General features: G+C 42.5%; 1 protein-coding gene across 7 annotated transcripts in view; it reads left to right on the top strand.

The window, feature by feature from the left end:
• Window positions 1-20,247, top strand: part of tjp1a (tight junction protein 1a) — a 250,381-nt gene that overhangs the window by 128,425 nt on the left and 101,709 nt on the right. For all 7 annotated transcript variants that reach the window (XM_068015684.1, XM_068015688.1, XM_068015686.1 and 4 more), the window contains exon 2: window positions 14,670-14,726. In XM_068015684.1, the coding sequence (XP_067871785.1) occupies window positions 14,679-14,726 (48 nt within the window). In that variant the 5' untranslated portion in view covers window positions 14,670-14,678. The remainder of the gene's footprint in view (window positions 1-14,669; window positions 14,727-20,247) is intronic.

Raw genomic sequence — 20,247 nt, 5'->3', positions numbered from 1 at the left:
TTTTACTTTTTTTTGTTGAAACTGCTTTGATATTCCTTTTGTTATACTTTGATGGAAGTTTCAGAGGGTCTGGAAATAAGAACAGTTAGTTATACTCCACCAGTACAAGTGGCCATTCAGCATAACGTTAATATCTGACACATGCAAGGGAATAGAGGTGCCACTCAGAGCACCTTACACATGTACAAACTTCCTTTGCAAACACTGACTTGTTTCCAGCCAAACTTCACCCTTACCATCATGTATAAATTCCCAACTGTTTGTAGTTTCTTTGTAGTGAGAAATTAGTTTTCTAAAGCGGCTCGAGAGGAATGAATTTCTTCTCCCCTCCCCCCAGTCCCATTCAGTCTTGGCTTACCTTCTAACTCTCGCCATCAAAAATATCTGTCTCAGCACATCTTTTTATGCCTCCTGAGGAGCCATTCTATTTTCTTTCAAAATGTGAATTCTAAATGAGATGAATAAGTTGAATTTCCTCCGATCGTGTACTGCTTTAACGCAATCTGTGAAATTCCTTTGTGTGCTATTTTATTGCAACTGTTTGCCTGTTCACTTTGAAATTTAAACACAGATACAACCAGTGTTGAAAGAAACTGTCTGTTAGAGGGCTACGACAAAAGAGGGAATGGGACTAACTGGGTAGATCCTTCACAGTGTATGTATTTTTATCTCTCTCAGAAAAATGGCTAAAACATTCTTCCTTCGAATTGCATTATTTGCCTTGATTTCACTTTGAATATTTAAAAAAAATCTCCTTTAAGGATAATCAGTCTGAGTGTTTGTTATGTATGAAATGGTGTGATCATTGCATTAATTGTTGTAGCCCTGTAGAGTAGAGGCAGACCTGCAGTGCAATGGGGGCACACTGGGAGATTACACATTCCTTCCAAGTCTTGCTTTCTGATGGTTACTCTTTCACAGTAGCTTGGTGCTGTTTTGATATAGCTTGGCAGTGCTCGGGGGATTATACATATGTTCAAATCTCTGGGTAAACCTATGCCAAATTTGTTTTTACTCTACCCAGGACACGGATTAGAATTGTATTGCAAAGTTTTGGAGCTTCAGTGTCATTTTCAAATTAGTTGTTAAACTTGCATGGCTCTCAATGAGTACAAGTGGAAGAAGTCTGTCATAAAATTGGTGTGAGCTGTATTCCACTGTGATGTTCAAAATCTTAACCTGCAGATTTTGCAGAAAGTGTTTTTTGTAAGACTGCACTATCTGGAATCTGTTATTTGGGAGGCATAACTATTGCTGTGTTGACTTGCCCTCCTTACTGATGTCTTGAAATTGGTGGTAATTACTTTAAAATCCTGTTTATGAAGCATACACTATAATTGGCCTCTAACTGCCCCAGGAGGCTGAATGCTAGTGTAGATCACTGATGTTTACAATTTTAAATCTCCATGCACTAATCTGTCTGACTCCACTGATCCGTTACATTGAGTTGAGTGAGTCACATGAGCCAGTCACAAATAAAGCAAGTGGAGTCAGCAACATTTGGTGCTGGTTGAATGGGTGTGTTGCAATTAAATCAAACCCTGAGGAATCTAAGTCTCTAATCAAAAAGTTAAAGTGGAATGAAAAAGTACAAAACTGAAGTATGCTGTGTTAATCTTGGCCTGTAACCTACATTCTACATTATTTAAGAATAAAAACAGCGATAAATCCTTTAAAATAAATGTATTTTATAAAAAATGCATCAATAGAGTTTAGTCTACTGCATCTCAGTGAAGCTGTGCCAGTGATTTTCTCATCTTATTTGGGCTGTTGGTAGGGAGATACTGAATAGAAGCCTCCCCAATAGAGAAAATTTGAAGAATAGTCTCCTGAGCCACATTTGCCAATCTAGAGGTTGATGGTGATTTGGGAGAGAACATGCAGTATCCGGAATGAACAGTGAACTTATGAATGGGGAAGTGGAAATTCTACTTTTTTTTTATTCAAGGCTGTAATCTGAATTTAAATGCTACTTCTAAATCATCTAACTGTGTCTTTCTGATGAATGCAAAAATCTGAAGTTGCCTAATGTGTTGCACTCAGACATTTCAGTATTGGTTGATCATGTACTTGTCAGCTCATAATTGTGGGAAAGCTACAAGGAAGTCATTGTCACAAAACCATAAAATGCTGGAAAAGCTTTTTTTTCCCCTCTCCCCACACCCCGCCCCCCTACCTTGTTTCTTTCTGAATCCCTTTACTTTGGGATCGGACAGCTGCTATACTGCCATATACACCTCATCCAGACACATCATTTTGTTTCTTTACTTGGCTTTCTACCATGAAACCTTTGTCATTTGATGTCACCTGCCCTCCACTCTATCACAGATATTCCCTTTTGTTTTTCTTTCCCCCCCCCATCCCTTTACTTTCTCTCCACAGATGCTGCCTGATTTGGTGAGTATTTCCAGCATTTTATGTTTTTGTTTCAGATTTGCAGCATCTGCAGTATTTTGCTTTTGTTGAAGGAAGTCTTTGTACTCCTTGCTAGTTATCAGCTTCCCTCCGAACAGTGTTGTCTTCTTGCAGGACCCGAGTTCCACAAGTACCAATTGCTCAGCAAGTCATTATTCACATATGATCTTTGAAAGTGTTGGCTGGCTATTTGATCATTGGGAGCAGCACAGCTGAACCCATTCCTGTATTTCCTTGACATTCACATTAACACTTCCAGTAGGAGTTGATGCACAGTCTTGAATGAGACTCAGAGTTGTAGTCATTTACAGCATAGAAGAGGGCCATTCATCCCATCAAGTCCATGCTGGCTCTCTCTGGAGAAATCTGGTCAGTCCCACTCTGCCCGCTCAGTCTCTGTAGACCTGTAAGTTTATTTCCTTCACGTGTCCATCCAATTTCATGGCCAGTTTCCCTATCCTAAGCTAGTGCTGCTAAGGCACCTTTACTGCTATTCCTTGCTGAGATCAGATCACTCAGCACAGGGCAAGAATTAAAGCTGGTACCTGCCTATTTGTATATCCCAGCTCCTCACTTATTGGTGGAGCCAGTCAGGCAATGATCAACTGAATCGTTAAAAAAAAAATTCTAAAAAAAAATGTTATATTTGAGCTCTAGTTGTTTGGCTGTAGAGAGTATAGTAAAGGGCTGTGGATAGCCTAGAAAAATTGGAAATTAAGAACCAGAAGTTAAATCTCCAAAGTGAATTTTTTGTTTGGCATAGGCATTTAGTTGGTAAGTATTTCTGTAGCCTTGGCAGTGCTGTCACTAGGATGTCAGTAAAGCACAATGGGTGTGTGTAAAATTCTTGCTAATAAAACTGAGCCATTGAGAGTTGGTGGATTGCAGGAAGTAACTGATGTCTTTGATTTAATACAGATGAGTTTGTGTTATGTTCAGGGGACTGGCATAGGCGTGCCTTGTTAGGTGAACCAGATTATATCAAATCAGCAGTGTTGCCATGCCTACAGCACTGTTCATTGTTAGAATATACTCTTCCGTAGAGCATAAATTGATTTTGAGTCGTGCTTGAGATGAGTCAAAATCCAAGGTTGCGGTCACTGGACGTTTCCAGATGCTGTTACAGAAACTGCTCACAATTGTAGTTGCTTTATTCCTTCTTTTGTAGATCTAGGTGAAAATTGTATGACTGTAGAATCTTTGATATAAGCCTTAAACTTTTTTCCAACGGGAGAATTGCTTTGCCCCACAAACCTGTTCTTCAGATGATTTTGGGGGTGGTGGTGTTTTTTTATGCCATATTTCAAGAAACAATCTTTGAACCTCTATCGGTGATTATTTTTTGTTCCATTCTGTTGGGGATGTTTGATTGTAAAAAGCTTGCTATTTGTGACTGAGCTTTGTCTTACTACAATATGAAAATTTCTCTGAGTATGACCTTAAAAATACTTTACCTAAAAATCTAAGTAAACATTAATTGTGTGGTTAAGCTCAATACCCAAGTATTCTGTGGGTTACAGTATACACATAGCTTGTGGTTATGTTCATTTTCTGCAATATTGGTATTGAAGCTTTGGGTTCAGTAGCTGTAGGTCAACTGAGGTTGCTCATGGTTGAAACCAAGTTTGACTTCAGGTCATTCTCTCTTTATTGCTGCGTAGATTAGTTATCCAGCATTACTTGCAACAACATGTCATCGGTCTTACAAGGTTAAAACCCAGCCTCTTCCATATTAGTAGGGAAATAATCCTGTGCTTGGTGAATTCTACTTCACAGTGATAGGAAGAGCTCATATTGAAGGATCAATACGTTATGAGTGCCTTGCCACAAGCCAGTTATCCATGTGATAACTTTTCTGACACCTCCTGCTTAAAACCTCAAAATGTCAAAAGGATCATACTTTTGTAATGATACAAGACTTTGGGTTTTTATTTTGAGGTCTGAAACAGATCTGGACTTGGCTAGGAGCAGAGGAAATAGGAGCAGGGGTAGGTCGTTTGGCTCGTCAAACCTGCTCTGCCATTCAACCAGATCATGGCTGATCATCTATCTCTCTGCAATTTTCCCCCACTATCCCCATATCCCTTGAAGTCATTAGTATTCAGAAATCTACCAATTTCTGTCTTGAACATTCTCGATGATTGAGCTTCCATAGCCTCTGTGGTAGAGAATTCCAAAGATTCACCACCTTCTGAGTAAAGAAATTCCTCCTTAATTCAGTCTTAAATGGCCTACCCTTTATTGTGAGACTGTGTCCCCTGGTTCTAGACTCACCAGCCAGAGGAAACATCCTATCCACATCCACTCTGTCACGCCCTGTAAGAATTTTGTAAGTTTCAGTGAGATCATCTCTCATTCTTTGACACTCCAGAGAATACAGACCCAGTTTCTGCAATCTCTCCTCATAAGACAATCCTGCCATCCCAGGGATTAGTCTGATGAACCTCCATTGCACTCCCTCTATGGCAAGTATATCCTTCCTTAGATAAGGAGACCAAAATTATACACCATACTCCAAGTGTGGTCTCACCAATGCTTTATACAATTGAAGCAAGACATCTTACTCCTGTAATAAGATCCCCTTGTGATGAAGGCCAACATACCATTTGCTTTCTTAATTGCTTGCTGATCTTTGTGCCTTCTCACTACCTCCAGATAAGCTGGTGTTGGTTCTCTGCTTTTATTGAAGTATAATGGTTGGTTGGTGAAATTTCCCTACGCTATCTACTTGAACTGTTGCCACTGTTGGGGTAGTGGGGTGGAGAAACACCAACAGTTTATTCCTAGATTTTTCCCTTTGTATCTGTAGCAAGTACTTTGTAGGGAACTTGAGCTATGTAACACCTGAATGAAGTGCAAATGATGGAACCAATCTGAGGTGATTTAAGTTGTTACAGAAGATTAAACTGTATTGATTTAAGTAAGTATTGGAGCCAGTAAATAACATTAGTGATAGCACTTAATGTTCACTGAAAGCTGGCTAGATGTCTGTCAGCATTGTACTACAAGTTATAATGTAGAAATTTTATGCTTGCAGATTTAATTGTAGTCTTTTTGAACCCTATACAAAGGGCTACCCAGTGTTGAAAATGCTTTGGGTATGTTTCACATTAATGGCACTATATAAATGCAAGTTATTGCTGGCTATGTGGGTAGTATACAGACGGATAGACTGTGGTGCTGAGCCATGCAGACCAGGAATGTCTGAAGTTACATGTGTGGTCTGTGCTGAGTTAGCTGATGTTGGCTGTGCCAGCAGGGAGGGAGCTATAATTTGCCTCATCACCTGTGCAGCGATCCCTGTTCGAAACAACTACCTGCATCTGTACAACATCTTTAATGTTAAAAGAAGTTCCAGGGCTGGGGAAGGGCAGGGATTTGGAGGCATGAGCAAGTTTATGGCAGCTTTAGTCTTCTCTGTTAAAATGAAAAAAGTTTTGTCTCATATAGGACTCAATGTTGGACAAGCACAATCTGAAGCACAAATGGGGTGAGATTGAGGGGGGTCAGAGGGAGGTAGATCTGGGTATCATCAGCCTACGTATAGAAGCTGACCTCATGCCTATGGAGACCAGGATGCAGCATATAAATGAAGGGAACCAAAGATAGATGTTTGGGGATGGGGGAGGTGAAGGGAGTTCCAGGTGTTGGGGGCGGAGAAATGTGGGGGACTGACTCCAGGTGTTGGGGGTTGGGGGTGGGGGGAGGGAAGATGGACTCTGGGTGTTGGGGGAGGAATCATAGAATCAGAGAAAGTTTGCGGCACAAAAAAAGGCCACTTGGCCCATCGTGTCTGCGCCAGCCAACAAACGAGCCACCCAGCCTAATCCCACCTTCCAACATTTGGTCCGTAGCCCTGCAGGTTACGGTACTTGAGGTGCATATCCCGACACCTATTAAATGAGTAGAGGGTTTCTGTCTCTACTACCCTTTCGGGCAGTGAGTTCCAGACCCCCGCCACCCTCTGAGAAGTGGGGAGTGGAGACTGACTCTGGGTGTTGGGGGAGGGGGGGAGTGGAGATGGAGTCCGTGTGTTGGGGGGATGGATGGAGGAGGGAGGGAGGCAGACTGTAGGTTTTGTTATGACTGAGACAAGAGGCGTGTACTGTTCTAGTTCCATTTCTCCACGGGTCACAACATATATTTAAATTTTTTTTTTTACCACTTACTGATATGGTCAATCATAGACTCTTTTTATCCCAGAATAAAACACTCCAACCAGGTTTCTTTAATAAACAAAATTATCAGTTTATTATAATACAAGTTTTAACCAGCAATGAAGTAAAGCATAAACTTTCTTCTTTCTTTCTTTTGGGCCTCCTTATCTCGAGAGACAATGGATACGCGCCTGGAGGTGGTCAGTGGTTTGTGAAGCAGCGCCTGGAGTGGCTATAAAGGCCAATTCTGGAGTGACAGGCTCTTCCACAGGTGCTGCAGAGAAATTTGTTTGTTGGGGCTGTTGCACAGTTGGCTCTCCCCTTGCGCCTCTGTCTTTTTTCCTGCCAACTACTAAGTCTCTTCGACTCGCCACAATTTAGCCCTGTCTTTATGGCTGCCCGCCAGCTCTGGCGAATGCTGGCAACTGACTCCCACGACTTGTGATCAATGTCACACGATTTCATGTCGCGTTTGCAGACGTCTTTATAACGGAGACATGGACGGCCGGTGGGTCTGATACCAGTGGCGAGCTCGCTGTACAATGTGTCTTTGGGGATCCTGCCATCTTCCATGCGGCTCACATGGCCAAGCCATCTCAAGCGCCGCTGACTCAGTAGTGTGTATAAGCTGGGGATGTTGGCCGCTTCAAGGACTTCTGTGTTGGAGATATAGTCCTGCCACCTGATGCCAAGTATTCTCCGAAGGCAGCGAAGATGGAATGAATTGAGACGTCGCTCTTGGCTGGCATACGTTGTCCAGGCCTCGCTGCCGTAGAGCAAGGTACTGAGGACACAGGCCTGATACACTCGGACTTTTGTGTTCCGTGTCAGTGCGCCATTTTCCCACACACTCTTGGCCAGTCTGAACATAGCAGTGGAAGCCTTACCCACGCGCTTGTTGATTTCTGCATCTAGAGACAGGTTACTGGTGATAGTTGAGCCTAGGTAGGTGAACTCTTGAACCACTTCCAGAGCGTGGTCGCCAATATTGATGGATGGAGCATTTCTGACATCCTGCCCCATGATGTTCGTTTTCTTGAGGCTGATGGTTAGGCCAAATTCATTGCAGGCAGACGCAAACCTGTCGATGAGACTCTGCAGGCATTCTTCAGTGTGAGATGTTAAAGCAGCATCGTCAGCAAAGAGGAGTTCTCTGATGAGGACTTTCCGTACTTTGGACTTCGCTCTTAGACGGGCAAGGTTGAACAACCTGCCCCCTGATCTTGTGTGGAGGAAAATTCCTTCTTCAGAGGATTTGAACGCATGTGAAAGCAGCAGGGAGAAGAATAAACACAGATTGAAATATTAAAGTTCCCTTTTTACCTTAGCCCCTCACAGTCACATACATACACAGGTTAACCTGAAAAAGAAAGGGGATTTTTAATTAGAGCACTGTTACAAAAAAAGACCAAAAAAAAAACACTTAGGCTGAATATTTGCTCATTCTTGAAGGAAAAAAGAGAAGGTATGGAAAGATGTCCTTTGTTTTGGTTTGGCTTCCCAATTGTGTTTGGATGGCTGTCACTAGAATCTTCCTAGAACAGTTCTTTCCCGGCAATGTTGAAAATCAGTTTGGGTAGGCCTTTCAAGAAAAGCAGCTACAGAGGCTTCAGATAGGCCTTACAGCAGAAATGTGGTAACAGGGGTTTCGGTTCCCACTCATTTGATACGCAGGCAAAAACCAACTGTCTTCCAGCAGTTTACTCTCAACCTCTCTGTCCAATGAGAAACCAAAACAGTGTCACAGGAATCAAACCTCATGACTCCTATAAATCTTGACCTGTCACTTCTCTGTAAACATCTTGTCCAAATCAAAACAACAAGCTCCCTGCTGATATTTTATATGAAAACAGGTGCCTTCCAGTAAGGGCTTGTTTACAAACCAAGTCCAGGAAGCCTTCTGGTGATAATAAAAACAAGAAATGCTGGAAATACTCAGCAGGTCCGGCAGCATCTGTGCAGTGGGAAACAGAATTAACGTTTCAGGCAGAGACCCTTCTTCAGAACTTCTGGTGACCTCTTTTTAAAAAAAAACAGAGTTCAGCATCTCTTCAAGCTTCCTGATGAATCAATGTCCATAATTCAATTATAAGTCCTTAAAAACATATTTTACAAAAAATAGAAGCACACTCATAACAGTTTCTTTTTCAACATAAGATTACATAGGATATAAGTAGAACCCTACCAAATTCATGGCAGTAAAAAATGCATTGCAGACTGAGAGATCTCGGATCTTCCGTGAAATTGGCCATTTTGCAAACTTCATGTGTTTTACTGATTGACTCATCTCAACTCACTGGTAGATGAGAAAGGGCTTCTGATGCAGTTTTAAGAGTAGCAGTCTCCAGTATTAGCAGATGAGAGAATGCCTGAATGAACAAATCAAAAACTGCCACAACCATTACTGCAGCACATTGAAAGAATTTGGAAGCCTGCTGATTTAAACTTGTTTGATGCAATTCCTGATTTGACAAGAACTTTGGGTTTGGAGATTCTTGCTTATAAAAACATTGCAAAAGAAGCGGATTGTACTTTGCCTGTGCTGCAATTTTGGAAAACTCTGGAATGCAGAATCCCCCACCTTGCAAGGCTAGCATGTGCTGTCTGACAATTCCAACCAACTCTGAATGCAGAGAGAGCTGTGTCTAAACATGGACAGGTGTTCACAACGTAGAGATGGGGAGTGAAGAAAGTAGACAATTGCAGGTTGCTCCATGCTCACATTCACCCACTGACTTCAGTGAGTAAAGAATGTGATCTGTTTATAGTCAGTTTTTTAAATAGTTTTTGAGTATATAATAAATGCCATTTGAAACCAGATACCTCCTTTGTCTTTTTTTTTGGTTTTAAATAGATCATTTTCATGGTTTGTTGCGACTCCATGAAATTTATTATTTAAATATGTGAAATGGTGAAATTCACGATTCTTAAAATGCTGCGATTGAAATTTGTAAAATTTGACCTTGAATTTGGTAGGGCACTAGATATAAAAACAGGCCATTTGGCCCAGCCAGTCTATCCCAGTGTTTCTGCTCCACTGAGCCTCCTCCCATCTTTGCTCATCGAAATCCATCATCGTAACCCTCTATTCCCTTCTTCCTCATATGCTTATCTAGCTTCCCCTTAAATGCATCTGTACTATTCACCTTAACTACCTCCTGTGGTAGCAAGTTCCACATTCTCACCACTCTTTGGGTAAAGATGTTTCTTCTGAATTCTCTATTGGATTTCTTGGTGACTATCTTATATTGATGGCCTTGAGTTATACTCTTCCCCACAAGAGGAAACATTCTCTCTTCCCTCCACTCTAACAAAATCTTTTGTAATTTTAAAGAGCTGTATTAGGTCACCCCTCAGCTGGCTTTTTTCAAGAGAAAAGAGATCAGCCTGTCCATCCTTTCCTGATATGTATACCCACGCATTTCTGGTATCATCCTTGTAAATTTTCTCTGCACTCTCTATAATGCCTCTGTATCCTGCCAATAATATGGTGACCAGAACTGCACGCCTTACTCTAAGTATGGTCTGACCAAGGTTCGATAAGCATAATCTCCCTATTTTTCAATTCTATCCCTCTACAAATAATGCCCAGTGCTTAGTTTGACTTTTTTATAGCTTTGCTAACCTGTGGCGTAACTTTTAGTGATTGTTGTATTTGTACTGCGAGTTTCCTTTGTTTCTACCTTCCAAGTAATAAGTGATTTCCCTATTCTTCCTACCAAAATGTGCTACCTCACATTTATCTGTGTTGAATTTCATCTGCCAATTATTTGCCCATTCTGCAAGTTTATTAACGTCTTCATGTAATTTGTTGCAGTCCTTCTCAGCTTGGATTATCCCCCCATTATCCTGCCCCCCTCCCAAATGTGGTGTCCTCTGCAAATTTAGAAATTTTTTTGATTCTAAAATCTAAATCTTTAATGTAAATTGTGAACCACGGTGGTCCCAGCACTGACCATTGTGCAACATCCCTTCCCAACCTTCGCCACACTGAATAACTATCCTTTACTCCCACTCTCTGCTTCCTATCTTGAAGCCAACTAGCAACCATTCTGCCACTTGTCCCCTAACTTCGCATTCTCTGACCTTATTGATTAGTCTATTATGGCGCACCTTATCGAACGTCTGTTGAAATCCAGATAAAAATGCATTACCACTGTCTGCTCTCTGTTAGCTCCTCAAAAAAATTCATGAAGGCTGGTTAGACAAGACTTCCTCTTTTGAAATCCACATTATCTATTCATTATTACAGTTTTCTTTTCTGGATGTTCTATTCTCTGTTTTCGTAAGGGGGCAGGGTGTTGGGATGGATGGACTTCTAGGTGGTTTGAGGGGAGTGGGGAGACGGTCTTCAGGAATTTTTTTTTTTGAAGGGTTTGGACTCCAGGCATTGGGGAAGAAAGGATGCACCAGTTATATCTTGGATAAATAGGAATGGGATTGTGCAGCACCAGTGCCATGGTGCTGGGAGGTGAAGGAAAGGCAGTAGAGTGGCATGGTCTGCCATGTGTTGGAGAGAGGTTGAGAAAAATGAGCGATAACACCAAAGTGACTCTGGCCAAAGTGGCCTCCAAGCAATGCAGAAACCAGACTGTAGGGATTTAATAGCGATGGGAGGTGATGACATTCAAAAACCTCGAGGTGGGGTAAGATAGGCTGGGGGATGCAGTGTTTTTATTTGTTCGGGGGATGTGGGTGTTACTGGCAGGATAACATTTATTGCCCATCCCTAATTGCCTTTAAGAAGGTGGTGGTGAGCTGCATTATTGAACTGCTGCTGTCCTTGGGGTGTAGGTATACCCACAGTGCTGTTAGGAAGGGAGTTCCAGGATTTTGACCCAGCGACAGTGAAGGAACGGTGATATAGTTCCAAGTCAGGATGATGTGTGACTTGGAGGGGAACTTGCAGGTGGTGGTGTTCCCATGCATCTGCTGCCCTTGTCCTGCTAGGTGGTAGAGATCACGGGTTTGGAAGGTGCTGTTGAAAGAAACTTGGTGAATTGCTGCAGTGCATCTTGTACATGGTACACACTACCGCCACTGTGTGTCGGTGGTGATGGGAGTGAATGTTGAAGGTGGTGGATGGGGTGCCAATCAAGTAGGCTACTTTGTCCTGGATGGTGTCGAGCTTCTTGAGTGTTGCTGGACAGAAAGCCGCTGACGTAAACAGGAGGAACTGGACCGGGATGTATTCATTAAGACCGCTACGGCTTGTAGAAGTGAAAGGAAAACTGGATGATCTGAGTGAGGGTACAAATGGAGTAAGCTTACGGAAGTATTTCAGAAAATCAGTGGTTCACAGGGTCCTCGACCGTGTCAGATCTATTTCACGCACTTCTGCTATCACCCCTTCCCGTCCCTCCCAGAACCATGATCGGGTTCCCCTTGTCCTCACTTTCCACCCCACCAGCCTCAGTATTCAACGCATCATCCTTCACCATTTTTTGCCACCTCCAGCGTGATGCCACCAATAAAACAGCATATCTTTCCCTCCCCTTTCAGCATTCAGAAGGGGCCATTCCCTTTGTGACACCCTTGTCCATTCTCAGTCACCCTGAACATCTCCCCCCTTTCCTGCAGCACTTTTCCATGCAAGTGCCAGCGATGCAGCACCTCCCCTTTTACCGTCTCCCTTCTCACCATGCAAGGCCCCAAACACACTTTCCAGGTGAAACAGCAATTTACTTGTACTACTTTGTTTCATTGACTGTATTCGCTGCTCACTATGTCGTCCCCGCTATGTTGGGGAGACCAAGTGCAGATTGGGGACCGCTTTGCGGAACACCTCCTTTCTGTCCAGCGTGATCCCAGGCTTCCTGTTGCTTGAAATTTTAATTCTCTACCTTGCTCCCACTCTGACTTTTCTGTCTTTGGCCTGCTACAGTGTTCCAGTGAAGCTCACACAAGTTCGAGAAGCAACAACTCATTTTTCGACTGGGCGGTTTACAGCCTTCCACTCTCAATGTTGAGTTCAATCATTTTAGATCATAACCTCTGCTCTCTTTTCTTTTTTCTGTCTGGTTCATTTCCCCCCATTTCTTTCTAAATCCCTTTATTTTGTGCTTGGACAGCTGCTATCCTGCCATTCACTCCTGGTCCAGCCACATGTGTCTCTTTACTTGTCCCATTACCAATCCCTTTGGCTTTCTACCGTGAAACATTTTGTCATTCAATCTCCCTGGCCCTGCACCACATTACAGACCTTCCCGTTTGTTGTTTTTCATCCCCTTTCCACTGTGCCCCCGAAACCCCTGTTTCACTTGCTCAAAACCTATTGCATTTCGAACTTTTCACAGTTCTGATGAAAGGTCACAGTCCTGGAAAGTTAACTGTTTCTCTCTGCACATATGCTGCTTGACCTGAGTATTTTCAACATTTTCTGTTTTTATTTCAGATTTCCAGCATCCACAGTATTTTGCTTTTGTATTAGAGTCACATAAAAGCTTGTCTAACCAATGGAGGTCACATCGGGTTGTGCTGTTTGCTGTTGAGATGATTTTATTCACTATTTTTGTGTTTTAAAGGTATAGCTTGCCCTAACTGATGGGCTTCATCACATGTTGAACTAGTTTCCTGCAGCACCAAAGTCTGTTGCTCCTGCCTTAATTACATCAGTAACATTTAAAACACTTTATCAAAAGATTACTGCTCAGCACTGTTGGTTCCGGAAACAAATCTGTGTATTGTGTGTTGGAACATGCAATCTCACACCACCATTGTTTGAATAAAGCCCTCTGTTCAGTGTTGATTAAAGACTGAAGGCACTTTTTGGCACTAGTCATAAAATTAGAAAGCTTCCCCCCCCTAATAATTTGTTAATTAAGATTAAGCCATTCTCTAACTGAACAATTAACTTTGCAGAAAGTCCTAGAACTACGAATTAAAAGCAAAGCATGTAAAGTAAATATTACACATGTGATTTTTAATTTGCGTGATTGGCACATTTAGTTGTATGCATTTAATATCTCTCATGGTCATGATAAATTTCAACATATTGACACTTTTTTTTTGGTGACCTAGATTGTTGTGTTCTGCTTGTCCTGCTGGGTCATGTGGCTTCAGAAAATGTTTATGAAGTATTTTCCTTAGTCCATCTGCATACCAGCCACAAATTTATAATGTGCACAGCCTCACCGTCCTCTTGATTTCCCACACTACTTCTCTGTCAATATGCACCTGGGATAGTTGACATTTTTATGTATGAAAAAATGGGCCCGAGTAAGGAGAGTCATAGAGAAAGATTTTGCTTTTATATACAGCCTATCACAACCGTAGGACGTCCCAAACTGCAAAACAGCCAAATGATGTACTTTGGAAATATAGTCGCTTTTGCAATGCAAGGCCTGATGGTGCTTGATATGATCCAGCCATATCTGGTGATGAATGGTTAAAACAGTTGTGCACTACTTGTGTTCACATCTGTGTTCCTTGGACTTCAGGGAGTGAAGATTGAGCCAGATCAAGGAAATGACCATGGTGGGTGAAGGTAAGGGTTTTAATGGGACCAAGCACATTAGAGGTGGAGATGAGGGAGTGGTAAATGGAGGTCCAAAGGCTAGACAGTTGTGAGTTTGAAAGTACCATTGTAAGTGACTTGGGGAGAGTTTTTTGATGCAAAAGCTTAGGGGGTTTGGGGGTAGGGGAAGGCGGCTGATGAAGAATACAAGAAATTGTAGAACAACATGCAAGTTTCTGAATTGTTTCTTTTTTGGAATTTTGTGATAAGTTCTGCCATTGGTCACTTGATCACTAGAAGCTGAATATGGAAGGCATGAAACTAGTGGAAAAATTGCACGGTTGTAAATGCTCAGAATAAAGTAATTTGTCTCAACATATTTAGCAGCTTCTGTACGTAATCTGATGGTGTGGATCTGGACTGATACCCATTCCCAGTTGTGCGTATAACATTACTCTCAAAATTCCTTATCACATTGTTGGGCAGCATTCTCTTGGAATGTCTGAAAACCTGAATTTTGGATGTAGATTTTTATAAACACTCGAGTTCTGTGACAACATTGTTTTCAAAGAGTTCTAAATTGCCATTTTACAAAAACAATTGCTGCTCTCTCAATTTACTGGTACCCTCTTTTGTTGCAGAATACAGTCATGGAGGAAACAGTGATCTGGGAACAGCAGACAGTCACACTTCACAGGGTGAGTCATTGACTAGCCAGTGAACGCCAGGATATTAACTATTCAGATGTACAATAGGTTCGAACCAGATGGCAGGAAGCTGTGCAAAAGGAAACTTTTTACTTTAAACTGGTTAAATCTGATAGATGTGGTTCCAGCTGATGATGAAGCTTTGACAGAAGATCGTATGTAGCAAATAAAGGATGCTACCCTGACAGCTCAGCTGGCAAAGACGATCTGTAAGTGAGCCATTTCAACTAGGTTGATTCCTGAGCTGTGCTGCATTAGCAGGATGGCAGGAGGGAGGTTACAATTGACCTCAACACCTCTGGGTTAGGGAGTGGATAAACCAGTGACAGTTCTTGCTCCTGGTTACTATCCTGTGATCCCTGTTGGAAGTACCTGTGCACATGAGTAGGATTGGGGTCAGTGTGATGCTGCAAGGGTTGAACAGTTTGTCAACACTCGGATGAAGGCTGCCGACTTGGATGAAGTACTGGAGGGTGCCTGTGGAACCATGTTCCACCAAAGGCTCATGGCTTTAGGAGGAGAGAACTTTGGCCAAAAAAATCACACTGCATTATGAATTGAGATGATTTTTATTTTCTGAGTGGTAACTTGCTTGTGACTCCCAGATATGATCAATGCTATGAGTGGAATATTGGTGTAGTCCAAAGTCCATGCTTTCCCTTTTATATGATTCCTTCATTAATTGAGATGTATAAAAAATGTTAATTAAAATGTGAGCTAAATCTTGGGGTGGTTTTGGTGACGATACTGAATGTTTCTGTTGACCTCAGTTGAGATCTCACATTGAATTTGCTTGTTTCATGGTGGATGGCGTTACATAGTATAGATGGGGTTTTAAAGGTAGATCAATGGGAGAAAGAGCTCTAAATGAACATGCAAACTTCTGTATTGTAATTTATTGTTTAGAATAACAGCACTTTCACAGCCATCTTTTACTGACTGACCAGTGTGTTTTCACTGGATGTTCAGAATTGTTATCTCTGAGCATCCCTGTATTCTCCAGAGTCACTTCAATAACGAGCGACTGAGCTTTTCATTCTTCAATGATCCATCAAAACACTCCGGTCATCCTAATTTATTTGGTGAGATGTTTGGAGTTTTCAGCTCAGTGGAGGATGCATTGATGCCGTCAAAAATATTTCCGTTCCAGATTCTTACTCCCGTTTCTACCCTTCTTGCATCCTTTAAAGATTTAAAGAGAATTAATGTAGTTGTTACTCAGCAGTATAACTTAGATGCTAGTTTTCATTTCAATTCAGTGACACAAATGAGTGTTGCTAAAAGTCTTCTGCTTTTCTTTATTCTCCCATCCTTGTCAGAATACCACCCTGGCAGCTCTGAGGTTATGGGTGCTCTCTAAGCTGTGTGTGTTTTTTAAGCCACTGCAGGATATCTACTTAAGGTGTGCTATCCTGCGAATTTGCCACCTATTGGGCCATTACAGCATTCAATTGAAGGACTAGTAGATGTAGAGTTTATGTACTGAAACAAGCCTTTGCTGATGCTGACATGCACGGGTCACAAGGAGAACCTTGTTTTAATTTCGACAGAGGGATGCTGTGGATTCTGGAAAAGCCCCCATTTCTGAATTCTAGAAACATATTGCAGCATGCTCGTAGGGGAGAGTGGAACTAGGAGGTATAGAATCAGAAATCATAGAAAGTTTACAGCACAGAAAGAGGCTACTTGGCCCATTGTGTCTGCGCCAACCAAACAACAAGCCAATCTAATCCCAACTTCAAACATTTGATCTGTAGCCCTGCAGGTTACGGCACTTGAGGTGCTTTTCCAGACATCTTTTGAATGAGTTGAGGGTTTCTGCCTCTACTATCCTTTTAGACAGTGAGTTCCAGACCCCTGCGACCCTCTGGGTGAAAACATCTTTCCTCATCTCCCCTCTAATCTTTCTATCAATCATTTTAAATTTATCCCTCTGAGTCCAGACTAGATAAAGGAAGGATGTTCCCGATGGCAGGGCAGTCCAGGACAAGGGGTCACAATCTAAGGATAAGGGGTAAACCATTTAGGACTGGGATGAGGAGGGATTTCTTCACCCAGAGAGTGGTAAACCTGTGGAATTCTCTAACACAGAAAGCAGTTGAGGCCAAATCATTAAATATATTCAAGAAAGAGTTAGATATAGTTCTTAGGGCTAAAAGGGTCAAGGGATATGGGGAGAAAGCAGGAACTGGGTACTGAGTTTGGACTGGACTACTCCCTATTTTCTATGTTTCTATGTCACTGACCTCTCTGCTAATGTAAATAGGCCCTTCACAATTTTGTACATTTCAATCAGATCTCCCCTCAGCCTTCTCTGTTCCAAGGAGAGCAACCCTAGTCTATCCAATCTTTCCTCATAGCTGCATTTTTCCAATCCTGGCAACATCCTCGTAAATCTCCTCCGGACCTCTCTAGTGCAATTACATCCTTTCTGTAATGAGGTGGCCAGAACTGCACACAGTACTCATGTTGTGGCCTAACCAATGAGTTATACAGTTCCAGCATAACCTCCCTGCTCTTATATTCTGTACCTCGGCTAATAAAGGAAAGGAATTCCATATGCCTTTTTAACTACCTAATCGACCTGTCACCCTGCCTTCAGGGATTTGTGGACATTCACTCCAAGGTTCCTCACTTCCTCTACACCTCTCCGTATTCTCCCATTAATCGTGTATTCTTTTGCCTTGTTTGACCACTGAAATGCATCACCTCACACTTCTCCAGGTAGAATTCCATTTACCTGTTTTCTGCCCACCTGACCAGATCATCAATATCTTCCTGAAACCTACAGCTATCCTCCTCGCTATCTACCACCTGGCCAATCATTGTGTCGTCTGCAAACTTCTTGATCATGCCCCCTACATTTACATCCAAATTGTTAATATTTACCACAAAAAACAGGGGACCCAGTACTGAGCCCTGCAGAATGCCACGGGAAACAGCCTTCCAATCGCAAAAATACCCAACAATTACCCTTTTTTTTCCTGCCACTGAGCCAATTTTGTATCCATCTTGCTACATTTCCCTGGTTCCCATGGGATTTTATTTTTTTAACCAGTCTGCTATGTGGGACCTTGTCAAATAAAATCCATGTAGACTGCATCAACTGCACTACCCTCATCAAACTTCCTTGTTACTTCCTCAAAAAATTCGATCAAGTTGGTCAAAGATCTTCCCTTAACAAATCCATGCTGACAACCCTTGATTAACCTGTGCCTTTCTAATTGACAGTTTATCCTATCTATCAGAATTGATTCCAATAATTTGCCCACTGCTAAGGTTAGACTGACTGGCCTGTAATTATTCGATCTATCCCTCGCTCCCTTTTTAAATAGAGGTACAATGTTAGCAGTTCTCCAATCCTCCGGCACCACATCTGTATCCAGTGAGGACTGGAAAATGGTGGTTAGACCGTCTGCTATTTCTTCTCCTCTTTTGACAGCCTGGGGTACATTTCATCCAGCCCTGGTGATTTATCAACTTTCAAGGATGCTAATCCTATTAATACTTCCTCACCCCTTATGTTGATCACAACCAATACTTCACACCCCTCTTCCTTAACTACAATATGTGCATCGCCTCCCTCGTTTTTGAAGCCAGATGCAAAATATTCATTGAGAACAATACCAACATCTTCTGCCCCTACACATAGGTTATCTTTTTTGGACCCTACTCTGTTATTCTCATAATCTTAATATATTGATAAAACATCTTTGGGTTCACCTTGATTTTGGTTGCCGATATTCTTTCATGCCCTCTCTTAGCATTCCTAATATCCTTTTTGATTTCACCCCTCCACTTCCTATACTCCTGTTGGCTTTTTGTCGTATTGAGTTCTCGGTGTCGAACATAAGCTTTCCTTTTCTGCCTTATCTTGCCCTGTAAGCTCCTTGATATGTATGGGGCTCTAAATTTGGCTGTCTCACCCTTTTTCTTTGTGGGAACATGTTTGCTCTGAACCCCTTGTATCTCCCCTTTGCCTCCCACTGTTTTGCCACTGATTTACCTTCAAGTAGCTGTTTCCACTTTTGCTAAATCACTCCTCAGTTTAGTAAAATTGACCTTGCCCCAATTGAGAACTCTAACTCCTGTTCTGTCTCTGTCCTTTTCCATAATTATGTTAAAACTGACTGAATTATGATCACTACCACTAAAATGCTCACCCACTGCTTCTACCTGCCCACCTTCATTTCCTAAAACTAAGTCTAAAACTGCACCCTCTCTTGTTGGACTTACTACATACTGGCCAAAAATGTCCTGAATGCACCTCAAGAATTCCGCACTCTCAATTCCTTTCACACTAAAACTATCCCAGTTAATGTTGGGAGACTAGAAAAGATTGGATGTCCACCAAAGCTACTAAGTATCATCACCTCATTCCATGGCAATATGAAAGGCTCAATTCAGCATAGCGGCGCCTCATCAGACCCCTTTCCTACCCTGAGTGGCGTGAAACAGGGATGTGTTCTCACACCTACACTGTTTGGGATCATCTTCTCCCTGCTGCTGTCACATGCGTTCAAGTCTTCAGAAGAAGGAACTTTCCTCCACACAAGATCAGGCGGCAGGTTGTTCAAACTTGCTCGTCTAAGAGCGAAGACCAAAGTACGGAAAGTCCTCATCAGGCAACTCCTCTTTGATGACGATGCTGCATTAACATCCCACACAGAAGAGTGTCTGCAGAGACTCATTGACAGGATTGCGGCTGCCTGCAATGAATTTGGCCTAACCATCAGCCTCAAGAAAACGAACATCATGGGACATGACATCAGAAATGCTCCATCCATCAATATCGGCGACCATGCTCTGGAAGTGGTTCAAGAGTTCACCTACTTAGGCTCAACTATCACCAGTAACCTGTCTCTAGATGCAGAAATCAACAAGCGCATGGGAAAGGCTTCCACTGCTATGTCCAGACTGGCCAAGAGAGTGTGGAAAAATGGCGCACTGACACGAAACACAAAAGTCCGAGTGTGTCAAGCCTGTGTCCTCAGTACCTTGCTCTACGGCAGCAAGGCCTGGGCAATGTACGTCAGCCAAGAATGACGTCTCAATTCATTCCATCTTCGCTGCCTCCGTAGAATCCTTGGCAACAGGTGGCAGGACCGTATCTCCAACACAGAAGTCCTCGAGGCGGCCAACATTCCCAGCATATACACCCTACTGAGCCAACGGCGCTTGAGATGGCTTGGCCATGTGAGCCGCATGGAAGATGGCAGGATCCCCAAGGACACAAAGAACAGTACAGCACAGGAGCAGACCATTCGGCCCTCCAAGCCTGCGCTGATCTTGATGCCTGCCTAAACTAAAACCTTCTGCACTTCCGGGGACCGTATCCCTCTATTCACATCCTATTCATGTATTTGTCAAGATGCCTCTTAAACGTCTCTATGGTACCTGCTTCCACCACCTCCCCCGGCAGCAAGTTCCAGGCACTCGCCACCCTCTGTGTAAAGAACTTTCCTCGCACATCCCCTCTAAACCTTGCCCCTCTCACCTTTAAACCTATGTC

This window comes from Heterodontus francisci, chromosome 35 (genome assembly GCF_036365525.1).
Source record: "Heterodontus francisci isolate sHetFra1 chromosome 35, sHetFra1.hap1, whole genome shotgun sequence".
NCBI classification, from domain to species: Eukaryota; Metazoa; Chordata; class Chondrichthyes; order Heterodontiformes; family Heterodontidae; genus Heterodontus; species Heterodontus francisci.
The sequence above is the reverse complement of the archived record's forward strand: the minus strand, read 5'-3'. Positions and strand labels throughout refer to the sequence as shown.